The 19,721-nt window shown below is 43.8% G+C and overlaps 1 protein-coding gene across 2 annotated transcripts in view; it reads right to left on the minus strand.

Moving 5' to 3' along the window:
* Positions 1-19,721, minus strand: part of ACMSD (aminocarboxymuconate semialdehyde decarboxylase) — an 81,311-nt gene that overhangs the window by 17,889 nt on the left and 43,701 nt on the right. For both annotated transcript variants that reach the window (XM_030210381.1, XM_030210382.1), the window contains 2 exons: positions 16,047-16,142; positions 2,959-3,131 (listed from right to left, as the gene is read on the minus strand). In XM_030210381.1, the coding sequence (XP_030066241.1) occupies positions 2,959-3,131; positions 16,047-16,142 (269 nt within the window). The remainder of the gene's footprint in view (positions 1-2,958; positions 3,132-16,046; positions 16,143-19,721) is intronic.

Below are 19,721 nucleotides of genomic sequence, written 5' to 3' on the forward strand. Positions count from 1 at the left end.
TAATGGTGTAGAGTTGTGGGGAGTGGGTTTTGGGGGGATTTGGGGGGCTCAGCACACAAGGTAAGGGAGGTATGCACCTAGGAGCAATTTTTGAAGTCTACTGCAGTGCCCCCTAGGGTGCCCGGTTGGTGTCCTGGCATGTCAGGGGGACCAGTGCACTACAAATGCTGGCCCCACCCACGACCAAATGTCGAAAACAGATGCTGGCCATCTCAAACCCGGCCATCTCTGACATTTGGCCGGCCCGAACCGTATTATCGAAACGAAAGATGGCCGGCCATCTTTGTCGATAATACGGTTCGGGACTGCTCTTTGCGGCGCTGGCCATATAGATGGCCGCCCATATAGATGGGTGGTGCCGTTCGATTATGCCCCTCCATGCCATACGTTGTATTGTCATTTGAATATTTTTACTGCTGTAATTGTCTATTGCTCATGTTTGACTTATTCTTACTGTACACCACCTTTACTGAATTCCTTCAAAAAGACGGTAAATAAATCCTAATAAATAAACAAACAAACAGAGAAACTACACCAGTGCTGCTCACCGACTCCTCATGCCTACTAGAAGATAATGCACAGGGATTAGGAAGAACAGACAGACCTCTGAGGACATTGGTGGTGCTTGATTCCCTCTCCCCCACCACCAATTCTTCTGTCTGTCAGCAGCTGACTTACTAGGGGGAAAGTCCTCCTTTGGAGCCATTGAACTATACATCTTCCTAAACATATGGGCCCTATTCACATGCCTAGTTTGCTTATACCTTAATCTTGCCCCGGATATATGTAAGGAAATATGAAACAGTGATACAAGGATATGTACAGAGTATGTCAGTAGATTTGATTCTCATGACAGACTGTAAAACTTGCCTTTTGCTTATTAGATAGTGAAATGGAAAGATACTGGTTTGGGGTTTAGCTCAGACTGCTACCAGCAGATGTCACCATAAGGCCTTATATGTAAAGTCGAAAACAGAAAACCAGGGGTACTGCAGAAGCAGAATACAACAAGTGTATTGATGATATACAAAAGGAGCATCCTTCTCCAATTAAATCACGGAGGCTTTATTCACCAAGCCGTGTTCAGCGGTTATATTAGCTGATCTGATCTTCTCCTTGCATATTGACTTTAAATAAATTGCATATGACCCAACTAAAGCTTTAGACTGCATTTTTATATGCTATTTCCATTAGTTGAAAATGGTTTATGCCAGTGCAGAAGACACCTAGCCTGTCAGTTTTCAGGAGCCCACAACGAAAATGCATGAGATAAATCACCTTCAGAATACAGAACAGCTGTTGCAAAGTCAGCACTAAGGAACAAGTCTCTAGAGAAAGCAGAAGGGAGCATATATACTGGAGAAAGACTGTTGAGTGGCTTCTGGGCTTCAGGCAAAGAGTATTATTCTAGAGCAGGGGTTCTTAATCCCATCCTCAAGACATACCCAGCCAGTCAGGTTTTCAGGATACCAACCATAAATATGCATGAGAGAGATTTGCATACAATGGAGGCAGTGTTTGCAAATTTATTTCATGCATTTAAATGTTTTAAAGTTTAGATTCTGATACGTTGTGTATCAGATTTTTGATAGTAAGAAATTTTTATATGTATTTAAAAAATTTATTTTAACCGTTCTATTGCCACTGATGTAGTCCATTTTTGGCCATGTCAGGCATTGTTCTGTAGTTCGTTCACAAGTTTTGTAGTTCATATATGGAGGCATAATTGAAAGGGATGCCCATGTTTTGCTGAGGACGTCCTCACAAAATGTCCTGGTGGAGGGGTGGGGAAACCCGTAGTATTGAAACAAGATGGACATCCATCTTTCGTTTCGATAATATGGTCGGGGATGCCCAAATCTGGAAATTTAGGTCATCCTTAGAGATGGTCGTCCCTAGACTTGGTCGTTTCTGATTTTCGGCGATAATGGAAACCAAGGACGCCCATCTCAGAAACGACCAAATGCAAGCCCTTTGGTCGTGGGAGGAGCCAGCATTCGTAGTGCACTGGTCCCCCTGACATGCCAGGACAACAACCGGGCACCCTAGGGGGCACTGCAGTGGACTTCATAAATTGCTCCCAGGTACATAGCTCCCCTTACCTTGTGTGCTCACCCCCCCCAAATCCCCCCCCCCAAAACCCACTCCCCACAACTGTACACCACTACCATAGCCCTTATGGGTGAAGGGGGGCACCTAGATGTGGGTACATTGGGTTTCTGGTGGGTTTTGGAGGGCTCACATTTACCACCACAAATGTAACAGGTAAGGGGGGATCGGCCTGGATCCGCTTGCCTGAAGTGCACTGCACCCACTAAAACTGCTCCAGGGACCTGCATACTGCTGTGATGGAGCTGGGTATGACATTTGAGGCTGGCATAGAGGCTGGCAAAAAATATTTATAAAATGTTTTTTTAAGGGTGGGAGGGGGTTAGTGACCACTGGGGGAGTAAGGGATATATCATGGTCTGGGCAAATGGTGAAGACCTTTATGTAGTTTTAGGATCCTCTTTGAAAAGAGATTTAAGAAACTTATGTTCTGATTGTAAGATACAATAACTGATAAATGATTGGAATGAGGAAATTTGAGCATTGTGCTTGGAGATTTTACAAGGGGACAGACTAAACAGATAAACATTAAGAATGTTAGGGTTGCATATATTTTCAATAACATTTAAAATTAGGTATGTGCACAGACAAAACTTTCAGTTCATTTGGCTTTTTTAAAAACCCATTATTGCTGTTTTCTCAAATTAGTTTACATTCATTTTAAAAACTGTTTCAAATGCACAAACTTATGCAAATCAATTGTACCTGAGTTGTTTCACAGCTTAAAGCTTAACAATACTACTACTACTATTTAACATTTCTAAAGCGCTACCAGGGTTGCGCAGCACTGTACAATTAACAAAGAAGGACAGTCCAAGAATAGCACAGTGTGGAAGTATATTAACTTACCTTTCCTATTATATTTATTAGTAACTTTAGTGCAGATGGATCATGAACAAGTGAATCTGTATAAAATGAACCGAGGTATTTTCTTGGATCAACTTTATTTTCCACTGCACACAAGTCTGGGCGTACATTGAATCCATGAGAGATGCGACCGATGGTATATGGAAAAGCACCTCCTGCAGAGACAAGAATTTTTCTTTACAATGCATTTGCAATTATCTTATCACACAAGTATCTCATGCTGGTTCTGTTCTCACATGTCTGCTAGTGTTGCAAAGAAGACACAGTGGAGGGTTATATAGGTAGCTGTATTAGCAGCTAAATTTAAATCTTATCGTTATGCTATTGCTTCTGTGAATTGCATTCATGATGCTGGTAAACACTTCTATAAAAGTTTATATGAGCAAAATGATGACCCAGAGTGAAAAGATTGTTGATAGTTTTTGAAGGCCTGGTTTGAACTCAGAGTGAGTCTCCAAAATGAGAGAAAAGAGGTACCATATATTATACAGTTAGTTTACATTTGTTTTCTGACAGGACAAGGTAAAACCTGCTGTGAGGAGGGGGATTCCTGTATTGACTGAATCTTTCAGAAAGGAAATAACAGGAATTTCAGCAAGCAGGTTTCAGATGGCACACTACTACTACTTACCATTTCTATAGTGCTACTAGATGTACGCAAAATAAGGATTCTGAAAACAAGGAAGCTATCTGTAAACTACATAAGCCTTCTCTCACTGCAAAGATTAGAGACCTACGTATTATTGGCTATTTTGAAGGATTCAGATTTTCAACCTGAGAAACGGTCAGGAGTTTCAGGGAGAAAGGAGAAGAGCATGTTGGAAGAACCACATAGGACCTGAGAGAAAAAAAGACACAAGTTGAACTTCTCAAGCCTAAAGGAAATGCACAGAAATCTTCCTAAGAAACACAGCATCTGGTTTCAGCTGTAGAGATTCTCACTGGCAGAGAATAAGAAGGAAGACTGTCTTTATAACCCAAAAGTGCCAGGAGATGGTGGATCCTGACTTTGTCAATGTGTTAACCATCCATCCACTATTCAGAGACATATGTTAAAGCAGACATTGATGATAGATACTGTACTTGAGTGATTTATAAGTACAGTAAGGCATTTTACTTATCTCTGACCTGAAAACAAATAAAGTTCAGGTCTGGGTACAAAATGAATTCAAGAAAGAGATCACTTTACAAAAAGGATCATAAATAGCCCATCTATACAGAGAGGAATCCATCACTGCAGGCAGTTCTCAGTGAAAGGCATCAACACAAAAAATTGATTCTTCATTGTTTAACTTTGCGGATTCATTTCTTCCTCCTTATTGGTAGGATAGATTGATACATCAGCTGTTAAACAAAAGCAACGTCTTTCAACGCATGAGTGTCATGGTAGGTTTGGCCAAAGGAGTAGAACATCCCATACCTCTGCATGATCCATGCCCCTTCTGGGAGAGATCAAGATGGTTGGCACCAGGGGACATTGAAAATATTAAAAAGCACCTGTGAGAGATGTTGGATGCTGCAATCATCAGAGAGTCCCGAAGTCCATATGCCTCAGCTATAGTGGTGGCAAAGAAGAAGAATGGATCCATACGAAGGTGTATAAATTACCACACATTGAACAAAAGAACCAGACCAGACCAGTACACATTACCAAGAACAGATGATGATGTGTTAGACTGTCTGATGGGTAGCAAATGGTTCTCAGTTTTAGACTTAAGGAGTGGGTACTACCAGATACCTATGAAGGAAAGTAATAAAGAGAAGACATCTTTCATCTGCCAACTGGGGTTTTACCAATTCAAATGGGTGTCCCAAGGGATCATAGGAGCTCTAAGTATCTTCCACAGACTTATGGAGAAGATGGGTGGAGACATGAGTCTCTTGGAAGTGTTGGTCTATCTTGATGACCTCATTGTGTTTGGAAGAACACTAGAAGAACACGAGCTGAAACTGATTAAGATCCTTGACAGGCTGGAAGCACAAGGGCTCAAGCTGTCATTAGACAAATTCCAGTTCTGTCTGCCTCAAGTGAAGTATGTGGGACACATTGAGGGGCATAATTGAAAGGGGCGCCCACGTTTTCCTGAGGACGTCCTCGCAAGACGTCCCGGCGAAGGGGCGAAACAAGATGGGTGTCCATCTTTCATTTTGATAATAAGGAAGGGGATGCCCAAATCTTGAAATTTAGGTCGTCCCTAGAGATGGTCATCCTTAGACTTGGTCGTTTGTGATTTTTGGCGATAATGGAAACTAAGGACGCCCATCTCAGAAACGAGCAAATGCAAGCCCTTTGGTCATGGGAGAAGCCAGCATTCGTAGTGCACTGGTCCCCCTGACATGCCAGGATACCAACCGGGTACCCTAGGGGGCACTGCAGTGGACTTCAGAAAAAGCTCCCAGCTACATAGCTCCCTTACCTTGTGTGCTGAGCCCCCCAAACCTACTCCCCTCAACTGTACACCACTACCATAGCCCTTATGGGTGAAGGGGGGTACCTAGATATGGGTACAGTTGGTTTCTGGTGGGTTTTGAAGGGCTCACATTTACCACCACAAGTGTAACAGGAAGGGGGGGATGGGCCTGGGTCCGCTTGCCTGAAGTGCACATCTCTAGGGTCGACCTAAATGTTGCAATTTGGGCGTCCCAGACCGTATTATCAAAATGAAAGATGGACGCCCATCTTGTTTCGATAATATGGGTTTCCCCGCTCCTTCGCGGGGATGCTTTGTGAGGATGCCCTCAGGAAAACTTGGGTGCCCCATTTGATTATGCCCCTCTTAGTAAACAGAGCCCTGAGTAAAGCTTTCTTGTCCTGAAAAAATACAAATGAGATCAGATGGGTGGCTCGAAAAGCCACATCCTACTGTGAACTCTCCAACAATGCTGTAACATTCAAGCTGGCTGAAGATAATTCAGCTGCCACTGAGCCTTCAGGTTTCGCCTCCGGAGTAGGGGAAGCAAGTAAATAATAAAGTTTTATATAGGTGGAAGTCTTGCTTCTGGATATTTGAAAAAGAAAAAGGTATTAGGCTGCTATTTGCCGTTTTATAGTAAAGTTGGTGGGAGAGAAAGCTCTATGCGTCCATGCTTGATGAGGTCATGTGATGCCCCCCAGCAGTGCTCATTTTATTCCTATGGTCCCTGCTGCAGATAACTCAAGCTAATCTTTAGTAAAAGACCCCCTAAAACAGTTGAAATTTTACGTAAGTACATAAGTAATGCCATACTGGGAAAAGACCAAAGGTCCATCGAGCCCAGCATCCTGTCCCTGACAGCGGCCAATCCAGGTCAAGGGCACCTGGCAAGCTACCCAAACGTACAAACATTTTATACAAGTTATTCCCGAAATTGTGGATTTTTCCCAAGTCCATTTAGTAGCGGTCTATGGACTTGTCCTTTAGGAAACCGTCCAACCCTTTTTAAAACTCTGCCAAGCTAACTGCGTTCACTATGTTTTTCAGCAACGAATTCCAGAGTTTAATTATGCGTTGGGTGAAGAAACATTTTCTCCGATTTGTTTTAAATTTACTACACTGTAGTTTCATCGCATGCCCCCTAGTCCTACTATTTTTGGAAAGCGTGAACAGACACTTCACATCCACCTGTTCCACTCCACTCAATATTTTATATACCTCTATCATGTTTCCCCTCAGCCGTCTCTTCTCCAAGCTGAAAAGCCCTAGCCTCCTTAGTCTTTCTTCATAGGGAAGTCCTCCCATCCCCGCTATCATTTTTGTCACCCTTCGCTGCACTTTTCCAGTTCTACTATATCTTTCTTGAGATGCGGCGACCAGAATTGAATGCAATACTCAAGGTGCGGTTGCACCATGGAGCGATACAACGGCATTATAACATCCTCACATCTGTTCTCCATACCTTTCCTAATAATACCCAACATTCTATTCACTTTCCTAGCCGCAGGAGCACACTGAGCAGAAGGTTTCAGTGTATTATCGACGACACCCAGATCCCTTTCTTGGTCCGTAACTCCTAACGTGGAACCTTGCATGACGTAGCTATAATTCGGGTTCTTTTTTCCCCACATGCATCACCTTACACTTGTTCACATTAAACATCATCTGCCATTTAGCTGCCCAGTCTCCCAGTCTCGTAAGGTCCTTCTGTAATTTTTCACAATCCTGTCGCGAGTTAACGACTTTGAATAACTTTGTGTCATCAGCAAATTTAATTATCTCGCTGGTTACTCCCATGTCTAAATAATTTATAAATATACTAGCCGTTGAGCCCATAAAAACGGGCTGGTTTTGGGGTTTTCCTTCCTTCCTTCCCCGCCCCCTCCCTCCCCGCGAGGTCACCACCGCTTCCCCCCGCGAGGTCGCCGCTACTGTCCCCCCCGGAGTCGCCGCCGCCGCCGCCGCCATCCCTCCACCCGACTCGGGTCTTCTCTCTGCTACTAAACTTACACATCCATTCGCCGGAACGCAGCACGCACATCACCTGAGCTGCCGTCGGCCCTTCCTTCTCTGCCTTTGTCCCGCCCTCCTGTGACGTAACGTCAGTGAGGGCGGGACACAGGCAGGGAAGGAAGGCCGACGGCAGCTCAGCTGATGTGCGTGCTGCGTTCCGGCGAATGGATGTGTAAGTTTAGTAGTGGAGAGAGAGGGCCCGGGTCGGGTGGAGGGGTGGCGGCGGCGACTCCGGGGGTGGGGGGAACGGTAGTGGCGACCTCGGGCGGGCGGGGGGTGGAGCGGTATCAACCTCGGCTTCGCAGTTTCCCTCTCTGTCCCGCCCTCGTCATCACGTATTGACGCGGGGGCGGGACAGAGAGGGAAGTCTCTACTGCGCATTTGCGAGTGAGTCGGTCACTCGCCGTTTATATGTTTGATTAAAAAGCAGCGGTCCTAGCACTGACCCCTGAGGAACCCCACTAACTACCCTTCTCCATTGTGAACACTGCCCATTTAACCCCACTCTCTGTTTCCTATCCTTCAACCAGTTTTTAATCCACAATATGGAATGTGGAAATGCCCTGTTGCATAGTATTTAATTCAAAAATAGCAGAGAAATATTAATAAGTTTCATAAGTTATATCAAGGCACTCTGCAGCTATTAAAATACATTCAGGTCTTTTATAAACTGAAGAAGAGAATGGAGAAGTAAATAAAAGGAAAATATGCAGAAAAGTTGAACCTAAGGGCTTTTAGTAACATGTTGTACTGGTGCAAAGCAAACCAAAAAGAACCTACAGGTTGGATTTCTAGTGAAATAGCTATTCCGGATTATTTCCAGATCATAGTCTCTTCAGCTTGCTGTTCCCAAAAAGGAAAGGAGTATAGGTGCAATTTAAAAATAAATGTCTATTGCTAATTATTTCTTCTCACTGTTCTGTTCTTTATAGCCACTGACTTGCAACACATGCTCAATTTAAATAGATTGACACCTCGAGGGATCCTGTTTTTCACATTTCCCATCTGCTTCACCAGCATCAGGAATTTTTGCTTTTCTAAGAGGACTGCTTGAAAAAAAAAATCTTATAATTAGAAATACTTTTTTTGAGGAAAGTTTTTCTTGTTGCAAAATTTGAAGTCCCTAGTAAATTTGTATATGTGCTCTTACACTGCTCTGCTTCCTCTTTATAACCAGTCTAAAGATGGAACATTGTTTTAAATATAATCTCAATTCATGTTTATACTGGCTTTTGTTTATAATCTGATTTGAAAAGGCCTTTACATTCCAAATTACTACAATTACAATGTATTTTTATACTGCTAAAACCATCAGGTTCTTAGCGGTTTACAATAAGTTAAAAACAAGAACCCTAAGGCGATATCTTGGGAGGAATAATACAAACCCAAATAATTGACATCAAACTAATTCTAAACAAATGTCTTAAAAAGATGGGTTTTCACACTTTTCTTAAATTGAGAGTAAGATGTCTATACAATAAAACAAATATAAAAATCGCTCCAAAGCCTAAATGCTGGAACTAATGAAAGTCTATTAAATATTTTAAATCTCTTTACACCCTCGATAGATGGAAAAGCAAAAAGTAAATTATGGCACGGTCTTCTGTCTCTGGCTTTTGGTCGAAATCCAATACCCTAGATTCCATTCAGATAGGTTTTTGTGCAATTAACAACACAAATCTACTCTGCTTGATGGCATTTTGTTTTGGGTAGATCTTGATGCATTGATTTTGATCATGATGTTGGACTTATCAAGTATTTTAATTTGGTTAAACATAGAGGGGCATTTTCGAAAGGGGACGACCATCTGTAAGGGCGCCCATCTGAAAGGTTGGTGCAGCGAAGGGGTGGGAAAACCCGTATTATCGAAACAAGATAGGCGTCCATCTTTAGTTTTGATAATACAGTCGGACGCCTAAATCTCAACATTTAGGTCGACCTTAGAGATGGTTGACCTAAATGTTGAGATCGCTGAACCTTAGAGATGTTCGTCCCCAGTTTCGGCGATAATGGAATCCGAGGACGCCCATCTCAAAAACGACCAAATCCAAATCATTTGGTCGTGGGAGGAGCCAGCATTCGTAGTGCACTGATCCCCCTGACATGCAAGGACACCAACCAGGCACCCTAGGGGGCACTGCAGTGGACTTCATAAATTGCTTTCAGGTACATAGCTCCCTTACCTTGTGTGCTGAGCCCCCCCAACCCACTCCCCACAACTGTACACCACTACCATAGCCCTTAGGGCTGAAGGGGGGCACCTACATGTGGGTACAATGGGTTTCTGGTGGGTTGTGAAGGACTCACATTTACCACCACAAGTGTAACAGGTAGGGGGGTATGGGCCTGGGTCTGCCTGCCTGAAGTGCACTGCACCCACTAAAGCCTGCTCCAGGGACCTGCATACTGCTGTGATGGAGCTGGGTATGACATTTGAGTCTGGCATAGAGGCTGGCAAAAAATGTTTTTACATTTTTTTGGGGGTGGGAGGGGGTTAGTGACCACTGGGGGACTAAGGGGAGGTCATCCCCGATTCCCTCTGCTGGTCATCTGGTCAGTTCAGGCACCTTTTCGAGGCTTGGTTGTGAAAAAAATGGACTAAGTAAACTCGGCCAAATGCTCGTCAGGGTCGCCCTTCTTTTTTCCATTATTGGCCAAAGACACCCATATCTTAATCACGCCCCAGTCCCGCCTTCAGTGCTGTGCCGACACGCCCCGTGAACTTTGGTCGTCCCCGCGACAGAAAGCAGTTGAGGGCGCCCAAAATCGGCTTTCGATTATGCCGATTTGGGTGACCCTGAGAGAAGGACGCCCTTCTCCCGATTTTTGTCGGAAGATGGGTGCCCTTCTCTTTCAAAAATTCCCCTGATAGTATCTTACAGGGAATTTCATCAGCTGGATTGATTCTTTTCTCTCTGACAGAGCATTAAAATTATCCCTCCTTTTCAGTTTATCTCTAAAGAAATTTGAAAATCTGGTTTATCAACGCAGACTATCTAGATAAAATCAACTGTGATCAATACTGTTAGAATAAATCTTGATGCAAGTAGATTCCATTAGGGTTTCTATAGATTTGAGCTATAGATTTGCTGTTCTGACATTTCGAGTAGATGAGATTAGTACTGGTGGTTCCTTCATCAGAGGACATTCCAGGTAGACTGGAATGCTTTTTTCTCCACTGTCAGGGCTGTCACCTGTGGAATACATTAGGGTTTCTTTCTTTCTCTCTTTCGTTTTGGGATTACTAATTTCTTCTATGCTGACAACTTTTAAGATCCTTGCTAGTGTAGATTCTGGTACCTAGATGCATGAATTCATGTTTGGATGCAGCGGCCTATTGACTTGATGAACATTGGTTAAAGGAGAAAAGAATGTGAGAAGAAGTAAGAGGAGTAAGAACATCCCAAAAGCATATGCCCACCTAATCAATCAAAAACAGACCCCTGCACAGACATTATCTCCATAAAACACTCACACAACACCTTCACACACACAAGCTCCATAATTCCACCCCATGCAACTCCTCTCAACATTTGATATACACCCACACACTTGCCAGAGATCTACATAGACACATATCTACACTGTACGGAGACACAACTCACAGGCATTTACATTTCATGTAGACCACCAGTCACAAAACAGACCCCATATAGTTTACCTCCCTTTCCGAAGACCCCCATCACAAATCCTATCCATCAAAGAACCCCCTTTTCACTCAAAGACCCCACCCTCCTGTAGGCTCCTCTCCAGGCTTACCTGTTGTCTAGGGGTTCTGGTGCAGGAGTGATCCCCAGTCACTCCTGCTTCTGCTGGTGCTGGGTTCAAAATGGCATTGGCAGCCTCTAGTGGTAGTCTCACGTTATCTCATTATTATATATCCCATGCTAATGTACATTAATGTGCATTACAATAATATAACAAACCTTATTGTCATATTATACGTGTTTTGCCCCTTAATGTGTATTAATGCCCCCTAAGTTGTAATGAATCAATAGTGAGGAAAGATTCAAATATTCAGTAAGGGGATGTTATTGCTAAAGAAGAGGAGAGCTTTCTAGCTTCTATGTGGAATATATAACTGGAGCAGTGAGAGCTCCTACGTATAAGGGAGGTCAGACCCTTGATATGATTTTTCATATGTTACATAACAGAGAATTATTAAGATATGTTTGACAACTGCATCCACTAGTCAGATCATTACATGGTTATAGCTGAACTCATGTGGCCTTCTAAGAGCACAGTGGGGTTGGAATTTTCACTAAAAAGGAATTTGGATGGATTTTTTTTATTGAGGAGCCTCATATAGTAGCCAGTTAGGGGCCATTTTACAAAGGCACGTTAGGCTCTACGCACGTGCAGCGTGTGCCAAAATGAGACTACCACCAGGCTGCCCCCTGGTGGTAATTTCAGATTTGCCGTGTGCCCATAATACCTGCTTGATTTATTTACTTATTTCCTCCCACACACTGCGTTTGCAGCGGTAATTGGCAGTCGGCACTTGCCGACTGGTCACTGCGCGTGTAGTGTGTAGCCCTTACCACTAGATCAATGGGTGGCGATAAAGACTCAGGCCAGTTTTAAGCGCGTGCTGGTTTCAGTTTTACCGCAAGCCCTTTTCCCATCCCATTAAAAAAAAGTCCTTTTTTGCAGACACAGCAAAAACTGACCTGGTGCGTGCCCAAGACATGCACCTACACTACTGCAGTCAGCTTTTTACCGTGGCTTAGTGAGGTAGATCTGAGGAGATTAGACATAGAAGTGCAGGTACTGCTCTGACATGAGAGTGCAGCAGAAACGCTGGCTTCAAAAATGGTATAAAAAGGGAGACTGGTAAGAAAGAAGGTAGAATGGTATCACTTGGGGTTTTATTCTTTAAAAACATAGGGAAGCAGCTGGAGTGTAAATGGAAACAAAAACAAGTGTTAACAATTCATAGAGCACATATGTTTGTTTATTAAAAACTTGCTATACCGCATATTCCACTCTGGAGGATCTAAGTGGTTTACTATCTAACCCCCCCCCCCCCCCCCCCCCCAAATATAATAAAAATGGAATGAACATATATATGTGTGTGTGTATATATACATACATATATATATAGGTGTGGTGTGTGTATGTGTGTGTATATATATATATATATATATATATATATATATAGGTGTGTGTATGTATATCTATATAAATAATTCTCACCTCCAACGTTCTGAACCTCACTGTTTGGCAGGGAAACACTGAAGCCCTGTAGTCTTCTAGGCTGTCAGCACCACTCGCTCTCACTCTCACTCATAGACCCGCCCTCAGCCACGCCCCATCCACACATAATTCACAACCCCAACATTCTAAATGTAAGTTTGCAAGATCCCATGAGTGTCTGCCCCGCCCTCGCGTCACAACATGATGATGTGGAGGGCGGGGCTATGACACTCAGCCAATCGCCAGTTCCACCGCCCCCCGACGCTCCCCCCCGACGCACAGCGAGAAACAGTATTATACTAGATAACAGGGAACTGTAGCTCCGCCCTCGCGTCAAAACGTGATGACGTTGGGGGCGGGGAAGGCAGGAGTCAGACTCAGATCCCGTTTGTCGAGGCCTCGTGCATGCCTCACGTCACCTGATCGCCTGAAGCCTGCACGGTGGGGGGGGGGGGGGGGGGGTCCAGGGAGCAACGGAGACACACTGAATGTCAGAGGGAGCCATTGCACAAATGATAAGTAGTAGTAGGAGGGAGGGACCCTGAAGTTGGCAGGCAGGGACCCTCAACTTCGGACCCTGAACGACAGACACAGGGAGGGACCCTGAACATGGGTGGGAGAGAGGGAGGGGCACGAATCTGAAAGATGGAGGGAGGGGGGCCATGCTGGAACTGGGAGGGGGGAAGGGGGAGGAAGGAGGATGGAAGGGGGTGAGCGGCCTAAGCAACAGGGGAGGTGGAGGGGGAGGGGAGGCTCACACACAGTCTCACTCTATGTCACACACCCGCACATTCACTCTGGCTCACTCTCTCACACAGTCACTCTCTCACACACTCTCTCAAACATACACACTCCCAGGAAAAACTTGCTAGCGCCCATTTCATTTGTTTCAGAAACGGGCCTTTTTTACTAGTATATATATATCTCTCTATATAAAACGCACCTCCATCGTTCTAATGAAGCCTCTCTTAGCAAAGTGAAAGGGGTGAGATCGCATTGTGTCTGCCCCGCCCACGCGTCAAACATGATGACGTCGAGGGCGGAGCAATGACAACCAATCGCATCGCTCGGCAGCGAAGCGTCAGGGAAGGAGGCGGCGCTCTCGACATCTAGCCTTCCCTTCGCTGTGTTCCGCCTTCTTCTGACGTCAAGGATGACGTCAAAAGAAGGCGGAACACAGCGAAGGGAAACCTAGACGTCGGGAGCACCGCCTCCTTCCCTGACACTTCGCTGCCGGAACTGCCATGGAGGTAAATTTAAAAACAAGAAAAAAAAAAAACCACGCATGTTGGGGGGAGAGAAGAGGGTGGCCAGTAAAGTACAACAATGGGAGCGGGAGGGCAGGGGAGAAACGACAGCATGGATGCGAAGGGGGGGGAAAGAGGGCGGCCCAGGCTGGGACATGGGAGAGAGAGGAGCATGGATGCGAGGGGGGGTCATGGAAGGGAGAGAGGGGACTTGCTGGAAAAGGATGAATGGAGGCGGTAGGGGACAGAGGAGCATGGATGGCCATGGATTGGGAGGGCAGGTCTCAGGGAGAGAGGGCAATTGCTGGAAAGGGATGAATGGAGGGGGCAGGGGACAGAGGAGCATGGATGGGCATGGATTGGGAGGGCAGGACTCAGGGAGAGAGGGGAATTGCTGGATAGGGATGAATGGAGGGGACAGATGGCCATGGATGGATATGGATTGCAGGGCAGGCCTCAGGGAGAGAGGGGTATTGCTGGATAGGGATGAATGGAGGGGCCAGGTGACAAAGGAGCATGGATGGGCATGGATTGGAAGCACAGGACTCAGGGAGAGGGGAATTGCTGGATAGGGATGAATGGAGGGGACAGATGGCCATGGATGCATGTGGATTGCAGGGCAGGCCTCAGGGAGAGAGCGGAATTGCTGGATAGGGATGAATGGAGGGGCCAGGTGACAGAGGAGCATGGATTGGACTCACACTTTCACTCTGACTCTCAAACAGTCACTCTCACATACACTCTCCCAAACATACACACTCCGAGGAAAACCTTGCTAGCGCCCGTTTCATTTGTGTCAGAAACGGGCCTTTTTTACTAGTATATATATATATATATATATATATATATATATATATATATATATATATATATATATATATATATATATATATATATATATCTATGTGTGTGTGTGTATTTAAAACATAAAAGTCAATATTCATGCTCTTCCTGTTCCACCCTCTCCATTAACCACAGACTAAAAAAAACAAAAACCCAGTAAAAGATAGATTTCCTCTTCTCATCTATAGTTTATAAAAGCCCCTCAAATTTAGGCACCATTTATAGAATAGTGCTTAGCACTAGGAACCACAAATACAGGCAAAACCATTTACACCAATTGAAACCTTGGTATAGATTCCTGCACCTTAATTAGGCACGGATCCCCCTTATTCTATAACAATGTACCTAAATTATAGGAACGCCCGTGATCCTTCCATGGCTCTCCCGTGGCCACACCCCTTTTATGATCTAAAAGTTATGCACGGATCCACATACATAAATTTACGTGCGTAGATTTTAATTAATGCCAATTAGCATCAATAATGTTAGGGCCCAGTTATCATCTTTAATTGTCTCAATATTCAATTGCACATTCAAATTTGGTGTGCCCAAATTTGCACATATGATTTAAAGCGCCATTTCTAGATTTGGGGCTTAGGGCCCTATTTACTAAGGTACGCTAGCGTTTTTAGCGTGTGCACAAAGTTATCGCGTGCTAACTGTGTAGGCACCCATAGGAATATTGTGGGTGCCTACACAGCGCGCGCTAATGGTTAGCGCGTGCTAAAAGCACTAACACGCCTCTACTACTACTACTCATCATTTCTATAGCGCTACTAGACACGCAGCGCTGTACACCTGAATTGACAGTCCCTGCTTGACAGAGCTTACAATCTAATTAGGACAGACAAACAGGACAAACAAGAGATTAGGGAATATTAAAGTGAGGATGATGAAATAAGGGTTCTGAACAAGTGAATAAAGGTTAGGAGTTAAAAGCAGCATCAAAAAGGTGGGCTTTTAGCTTAGATTTGAAGGCGGCCAGAGATGGAGCTTGACTTATCGGCTCAGGAAGTCTATTCCAGGCATATGGTGCAGCAAGATAAAAGGAACGGAGTCTGGAGTTAGCGGTGGAGGAGAAGGGTGCAGATAAGAGATTTACCCAGTGAATGGAGTTCCCGTTCACTGGGTAAATCTCTCTTATCTGCACCAGCACGCCTCTAGCGCAGCTTAGTAAACAGGGCCCTTAGTGTACTGTCAAATTTGTGTTTATTTCACAGAATAGTCTTTTACTAGAAAATAATTAACATTTCATATCAGAAAACAATAAAAGAGAAATATTGGCAGCGCAACTCTTTTTAAGTTTCAAATAGAAGCATATAAATAACTTTTCTAAATGAGAACACCTACTTCTTACCTCCATGTGCAAAGCATACTTTAAGTTTAGGAAATTTTTCAAAAATCCCACCCATAATCATGGAGCATATGGCAGTGGTTGTTTCAGCAGGCATGCCTTTTGACAAAAAAAGAAACAGAAAACAATGTATTATACTAGATGTCATTTGAAAAAATGCGCTCAGCCACAAAAAGGTTCACTGGGGACTTCTTACAGTTATAATCCTTGGGTACTGATACTTCATCACTAAAGAGAATGGCAACTGGGATGCATGTGCTTCCCTTTTTTTTTTGGCCGGGCTGATGATTCCATATTGTGAACTAGGTAGTCACCTAGAGCACTGAGATTTTAGGGTTGGCAAAAGGCAATCTACAGGTAATTTAAAACCCCTCCCTTTAAGAGGACCTATCCCTGGGGGGCCCATGCAGAAAGCTTTGTGGTAGAACATGCACTCTACTGCAAAATGACCCCAAAAACACAATGCAGGTACTGTCAGGAAGGTTGACATTGAAGTAAAAAAATCCCACTGCTGGCCCAATGAACTAGCCCCTGTTTAGCAGCCTTTCTCCCTCCCCTTTCCCTGACCTGGTGCAATCCCCCAACAGTAAAAAATAAAATACCTCCCTGGTGGTTATAGTGGGCGCCTCATCGCCAACATCAACACAAATGTCCTGATGGTCTAATGGACCCCCTCCCTCCTGACTAGACCCCCATACTCAATTTAAAAAAAATTCCTGATGTCTAGCAGCACCCCCAACTCTTCCCTAAGTCCATATCTCAAAAGAGGCAGGAGCGATGTCCACTCACTTCTGCTTCCAGCTCTGCCATTTTCAAAATGGTAGTGCCCTGTCCTGTGCGATGCATCATGGGATGCACTGGGCAGGGTCACTGTACCATATAAGAGAATTTCTCCGGTATCCAATACTCTTTTATTTGCCATGCCCCATTACGATCTAGTAGCAGAATTTTGGCCCACCAACTCATGCTGTGCCCTTGGTTTTTCTTGGGCTGCTTCTTGCAAATTAGCCACATTTAACTCTTGAAGGGCCTCCTATTCTTCATCTGGGGTTGTAATCCTCTTTGTAACGCCATTTGCTTCCAAAGCCAATGCTGCAGGCCTTCCAGCCACAGAAATTGCATCCCCCCAGCATTTCCCATTGCCTGCACAATGTATTTGGAGCCAGATCTTGGAATAACTCAGCTTTACAGTCCTTCCACTGCAGGACGCCCCCTTTGCACACCTGTTACAATGTGAGTTCTTATATGTAATCATGAAGACATGCAACTATGTCACAGGGTTTATTGTCTAGGTTGCACCTTATTTCTCTGAAGGTTGCTGCAGCAGGTGACTCTGTCTCTCCTTGTGCTTACAAGAGCACTGCAGCGCAGATATTTTGTACCACTTTCTGTACAGTTTATCACCTTTATAACCTATTTTCAAAGTCCTCAACCTTCTCAAAAGTTCTCTTTGCTTCTTATCTCACAACTCCAGCTGCTGACAACCTCTTGCTTGCATGCTCCTCCTCCATTTTCTCTGGGCTTCCAATCCACAAATCTGCACTGTGTTCTCCCAACTTTCTGCCACTACTTCATTTTGGTGGTTCCGACTTCTGCTGCTATTGTGGCAGAGCTTATCCCAGAGAAATGAGGGTTATTTTTTTTGTGCTTCGTAGGGTTTATAATAACTATTCACTCTGCCCTGATGGAGCTTTTATTCAACTTCTGTTATTCTTTCTTATCTGTTTATACCGCTTATACACTATGCTGTCTATTAAGATATTTTAATGTGTAATTGTAAGATGTGTAATATGCAATTTTTAATTATAAGTTTTTATGTTAATTATTAGTAGGATTATATATTTTGAAAGATATGTCGAACACTCTTATTGCTAAGCTGTGCAGAGCCTCTTGCTTTACAGCAGAATATAAGTATTGTATTGTGTTGTGTAAGTAGCATACTATTTTTTACCAACCAAAGTGGCTAAATCATTCAACAGTTGCTATTTATCTTATATAAAAGGAGGAAAAAAAGCCTCTGTATTCCCGCTTCAGAACATACTTGTGTCTGTTATATCGGGATGGAATCTTCATAGGCTAAAAAACCCGTACAGCACCGTATAGCTCAGCAAGCAGATTCACATCGCAGTATGAAGTTGTTCCCTTGAAAAAGCCTGCGACGGCGAAACGGGACCCCGTCGGGCGTATCAGAGTGAAATCAAACTGCAACTGTATTGGCGACACTAAAGATAAGTGTTCATCAGGTGATTGTTTGTTGATTAAAAGTCATGAGGAGGTTTTTTTAGCCTATGAAGATTCCATCCCGATATAACAGACACAAGTATGTTCTGAAGCGGGAGTGCAGAGGCTTTTTTCCCTCCTTTTATATAAGATAAATAGCAACTGTTGAATGATTTAGCCACTTTGGTTGGTAAAATTTGATTTGTTTCGAATAACAGTGGTAAAGTCCTATTTTTGAATTAAGTAGCGTACTATGCCATAATCTCCCGGATTCTATATATGGCACCTAAATTCACGCAGAGATAAGTGCATAACTTAATTGGCGGAACAAGATAATCAGCGTTTTTAACAGCGGATAACATGCAATAACGAGTGCTAATTGGCAACAATTCTAATTTATGCGTAGCTGAAAAGGGGCATGTTTATGGGTGTTTTGTGGGTGTTCCAAAATGTACACGTGTAATTACAGAATACGGGTCAGTTTGCCTAAATCTACGTGCATGGATTTACACCAGTTTTTTATTGATGTGCATGAACGTGCATAGATTTAGGTGCTGCAGTATTGATAAGGTGTATTCTATAAACCACGCCTACATTTTATAGAATATGCTTATTTCCGTGTTTATTTTTCAGGTGCCATATATAGGAGCTAGCCTGATGTGTACTGTTGTTTGATATTTTGGACGTCATGGAAGAATGGGCAACAGCTTTCAAACTCAAACCGAACAGAGACAAAACCAAATTCCTAGTGCTATCCAGCCCACACAGCTTCCCAGGCAGCAGAATAACAACAACAACATGTTGTGAAGAAGCAGCGATTAAGGCCATTTCAACACAGAATTTAAAATGATACTGTTAGACTGAGGTGCTGATGCTCCTAAAGGATTGAAGTTTAACTGGACAATCAACTGAGAAATAAGACATAACCGCTACTAAATGGACTTTGGAAAAATCCACAATTCCGGGAATAACATGTATAGAATGTTTGTACATATGGGAAGCTCGCCAGGTGCCCTTGGCCTGGATTGGCCGCTGTCGTGGACAGGATGCTGGGTTCGATGGACCCGTGGTCTTTTCCCAGTGTGGCATTACTTATGTACTTATGTCCTCTACTTGGCTCACTTTTATTACATAGAGCAGTGATTTAACCTATTGTGATGTCATAGTGGCTCATTCCACCAATAAGAGCCAACCTCATTAGTGATGTCACAATGGCTTGATTGTATAGAATGTTTGTACGTTTGGGAAGCTTGCCAGGTGCCCTTGGCCTGGATTGGCCGCTGTCGTGGACAGGATGCTGGGTTCGATGGACCCGTGGTCTTTTCCCAGTGTGGCATTACTTATGTACTTATATATGTACTAGTTGGAGATTCGGAGAGGTTAAGGTTGATTTACAGGGGTAATGCGCTACATAGGGTAAATTTGTACTCATCTCAGGGATCTGCTGGGTTTATTTTA

This window comes from Microcaecilia unicolor, chromosome 7 (genome assembly GCF_901765095.1).
Source record: "Microcaecilia unicolor chromosome 7, aMicUni1.1, whole genome shotgun sequence".
Taxonomy (NCBI): domain Eukaryota; kingdom Metazoa; phylum Chordata; class Amphibia; order Gymnophiona; family Siphonopidae; genus Microcaecilia; species Microcaecilia unicolor.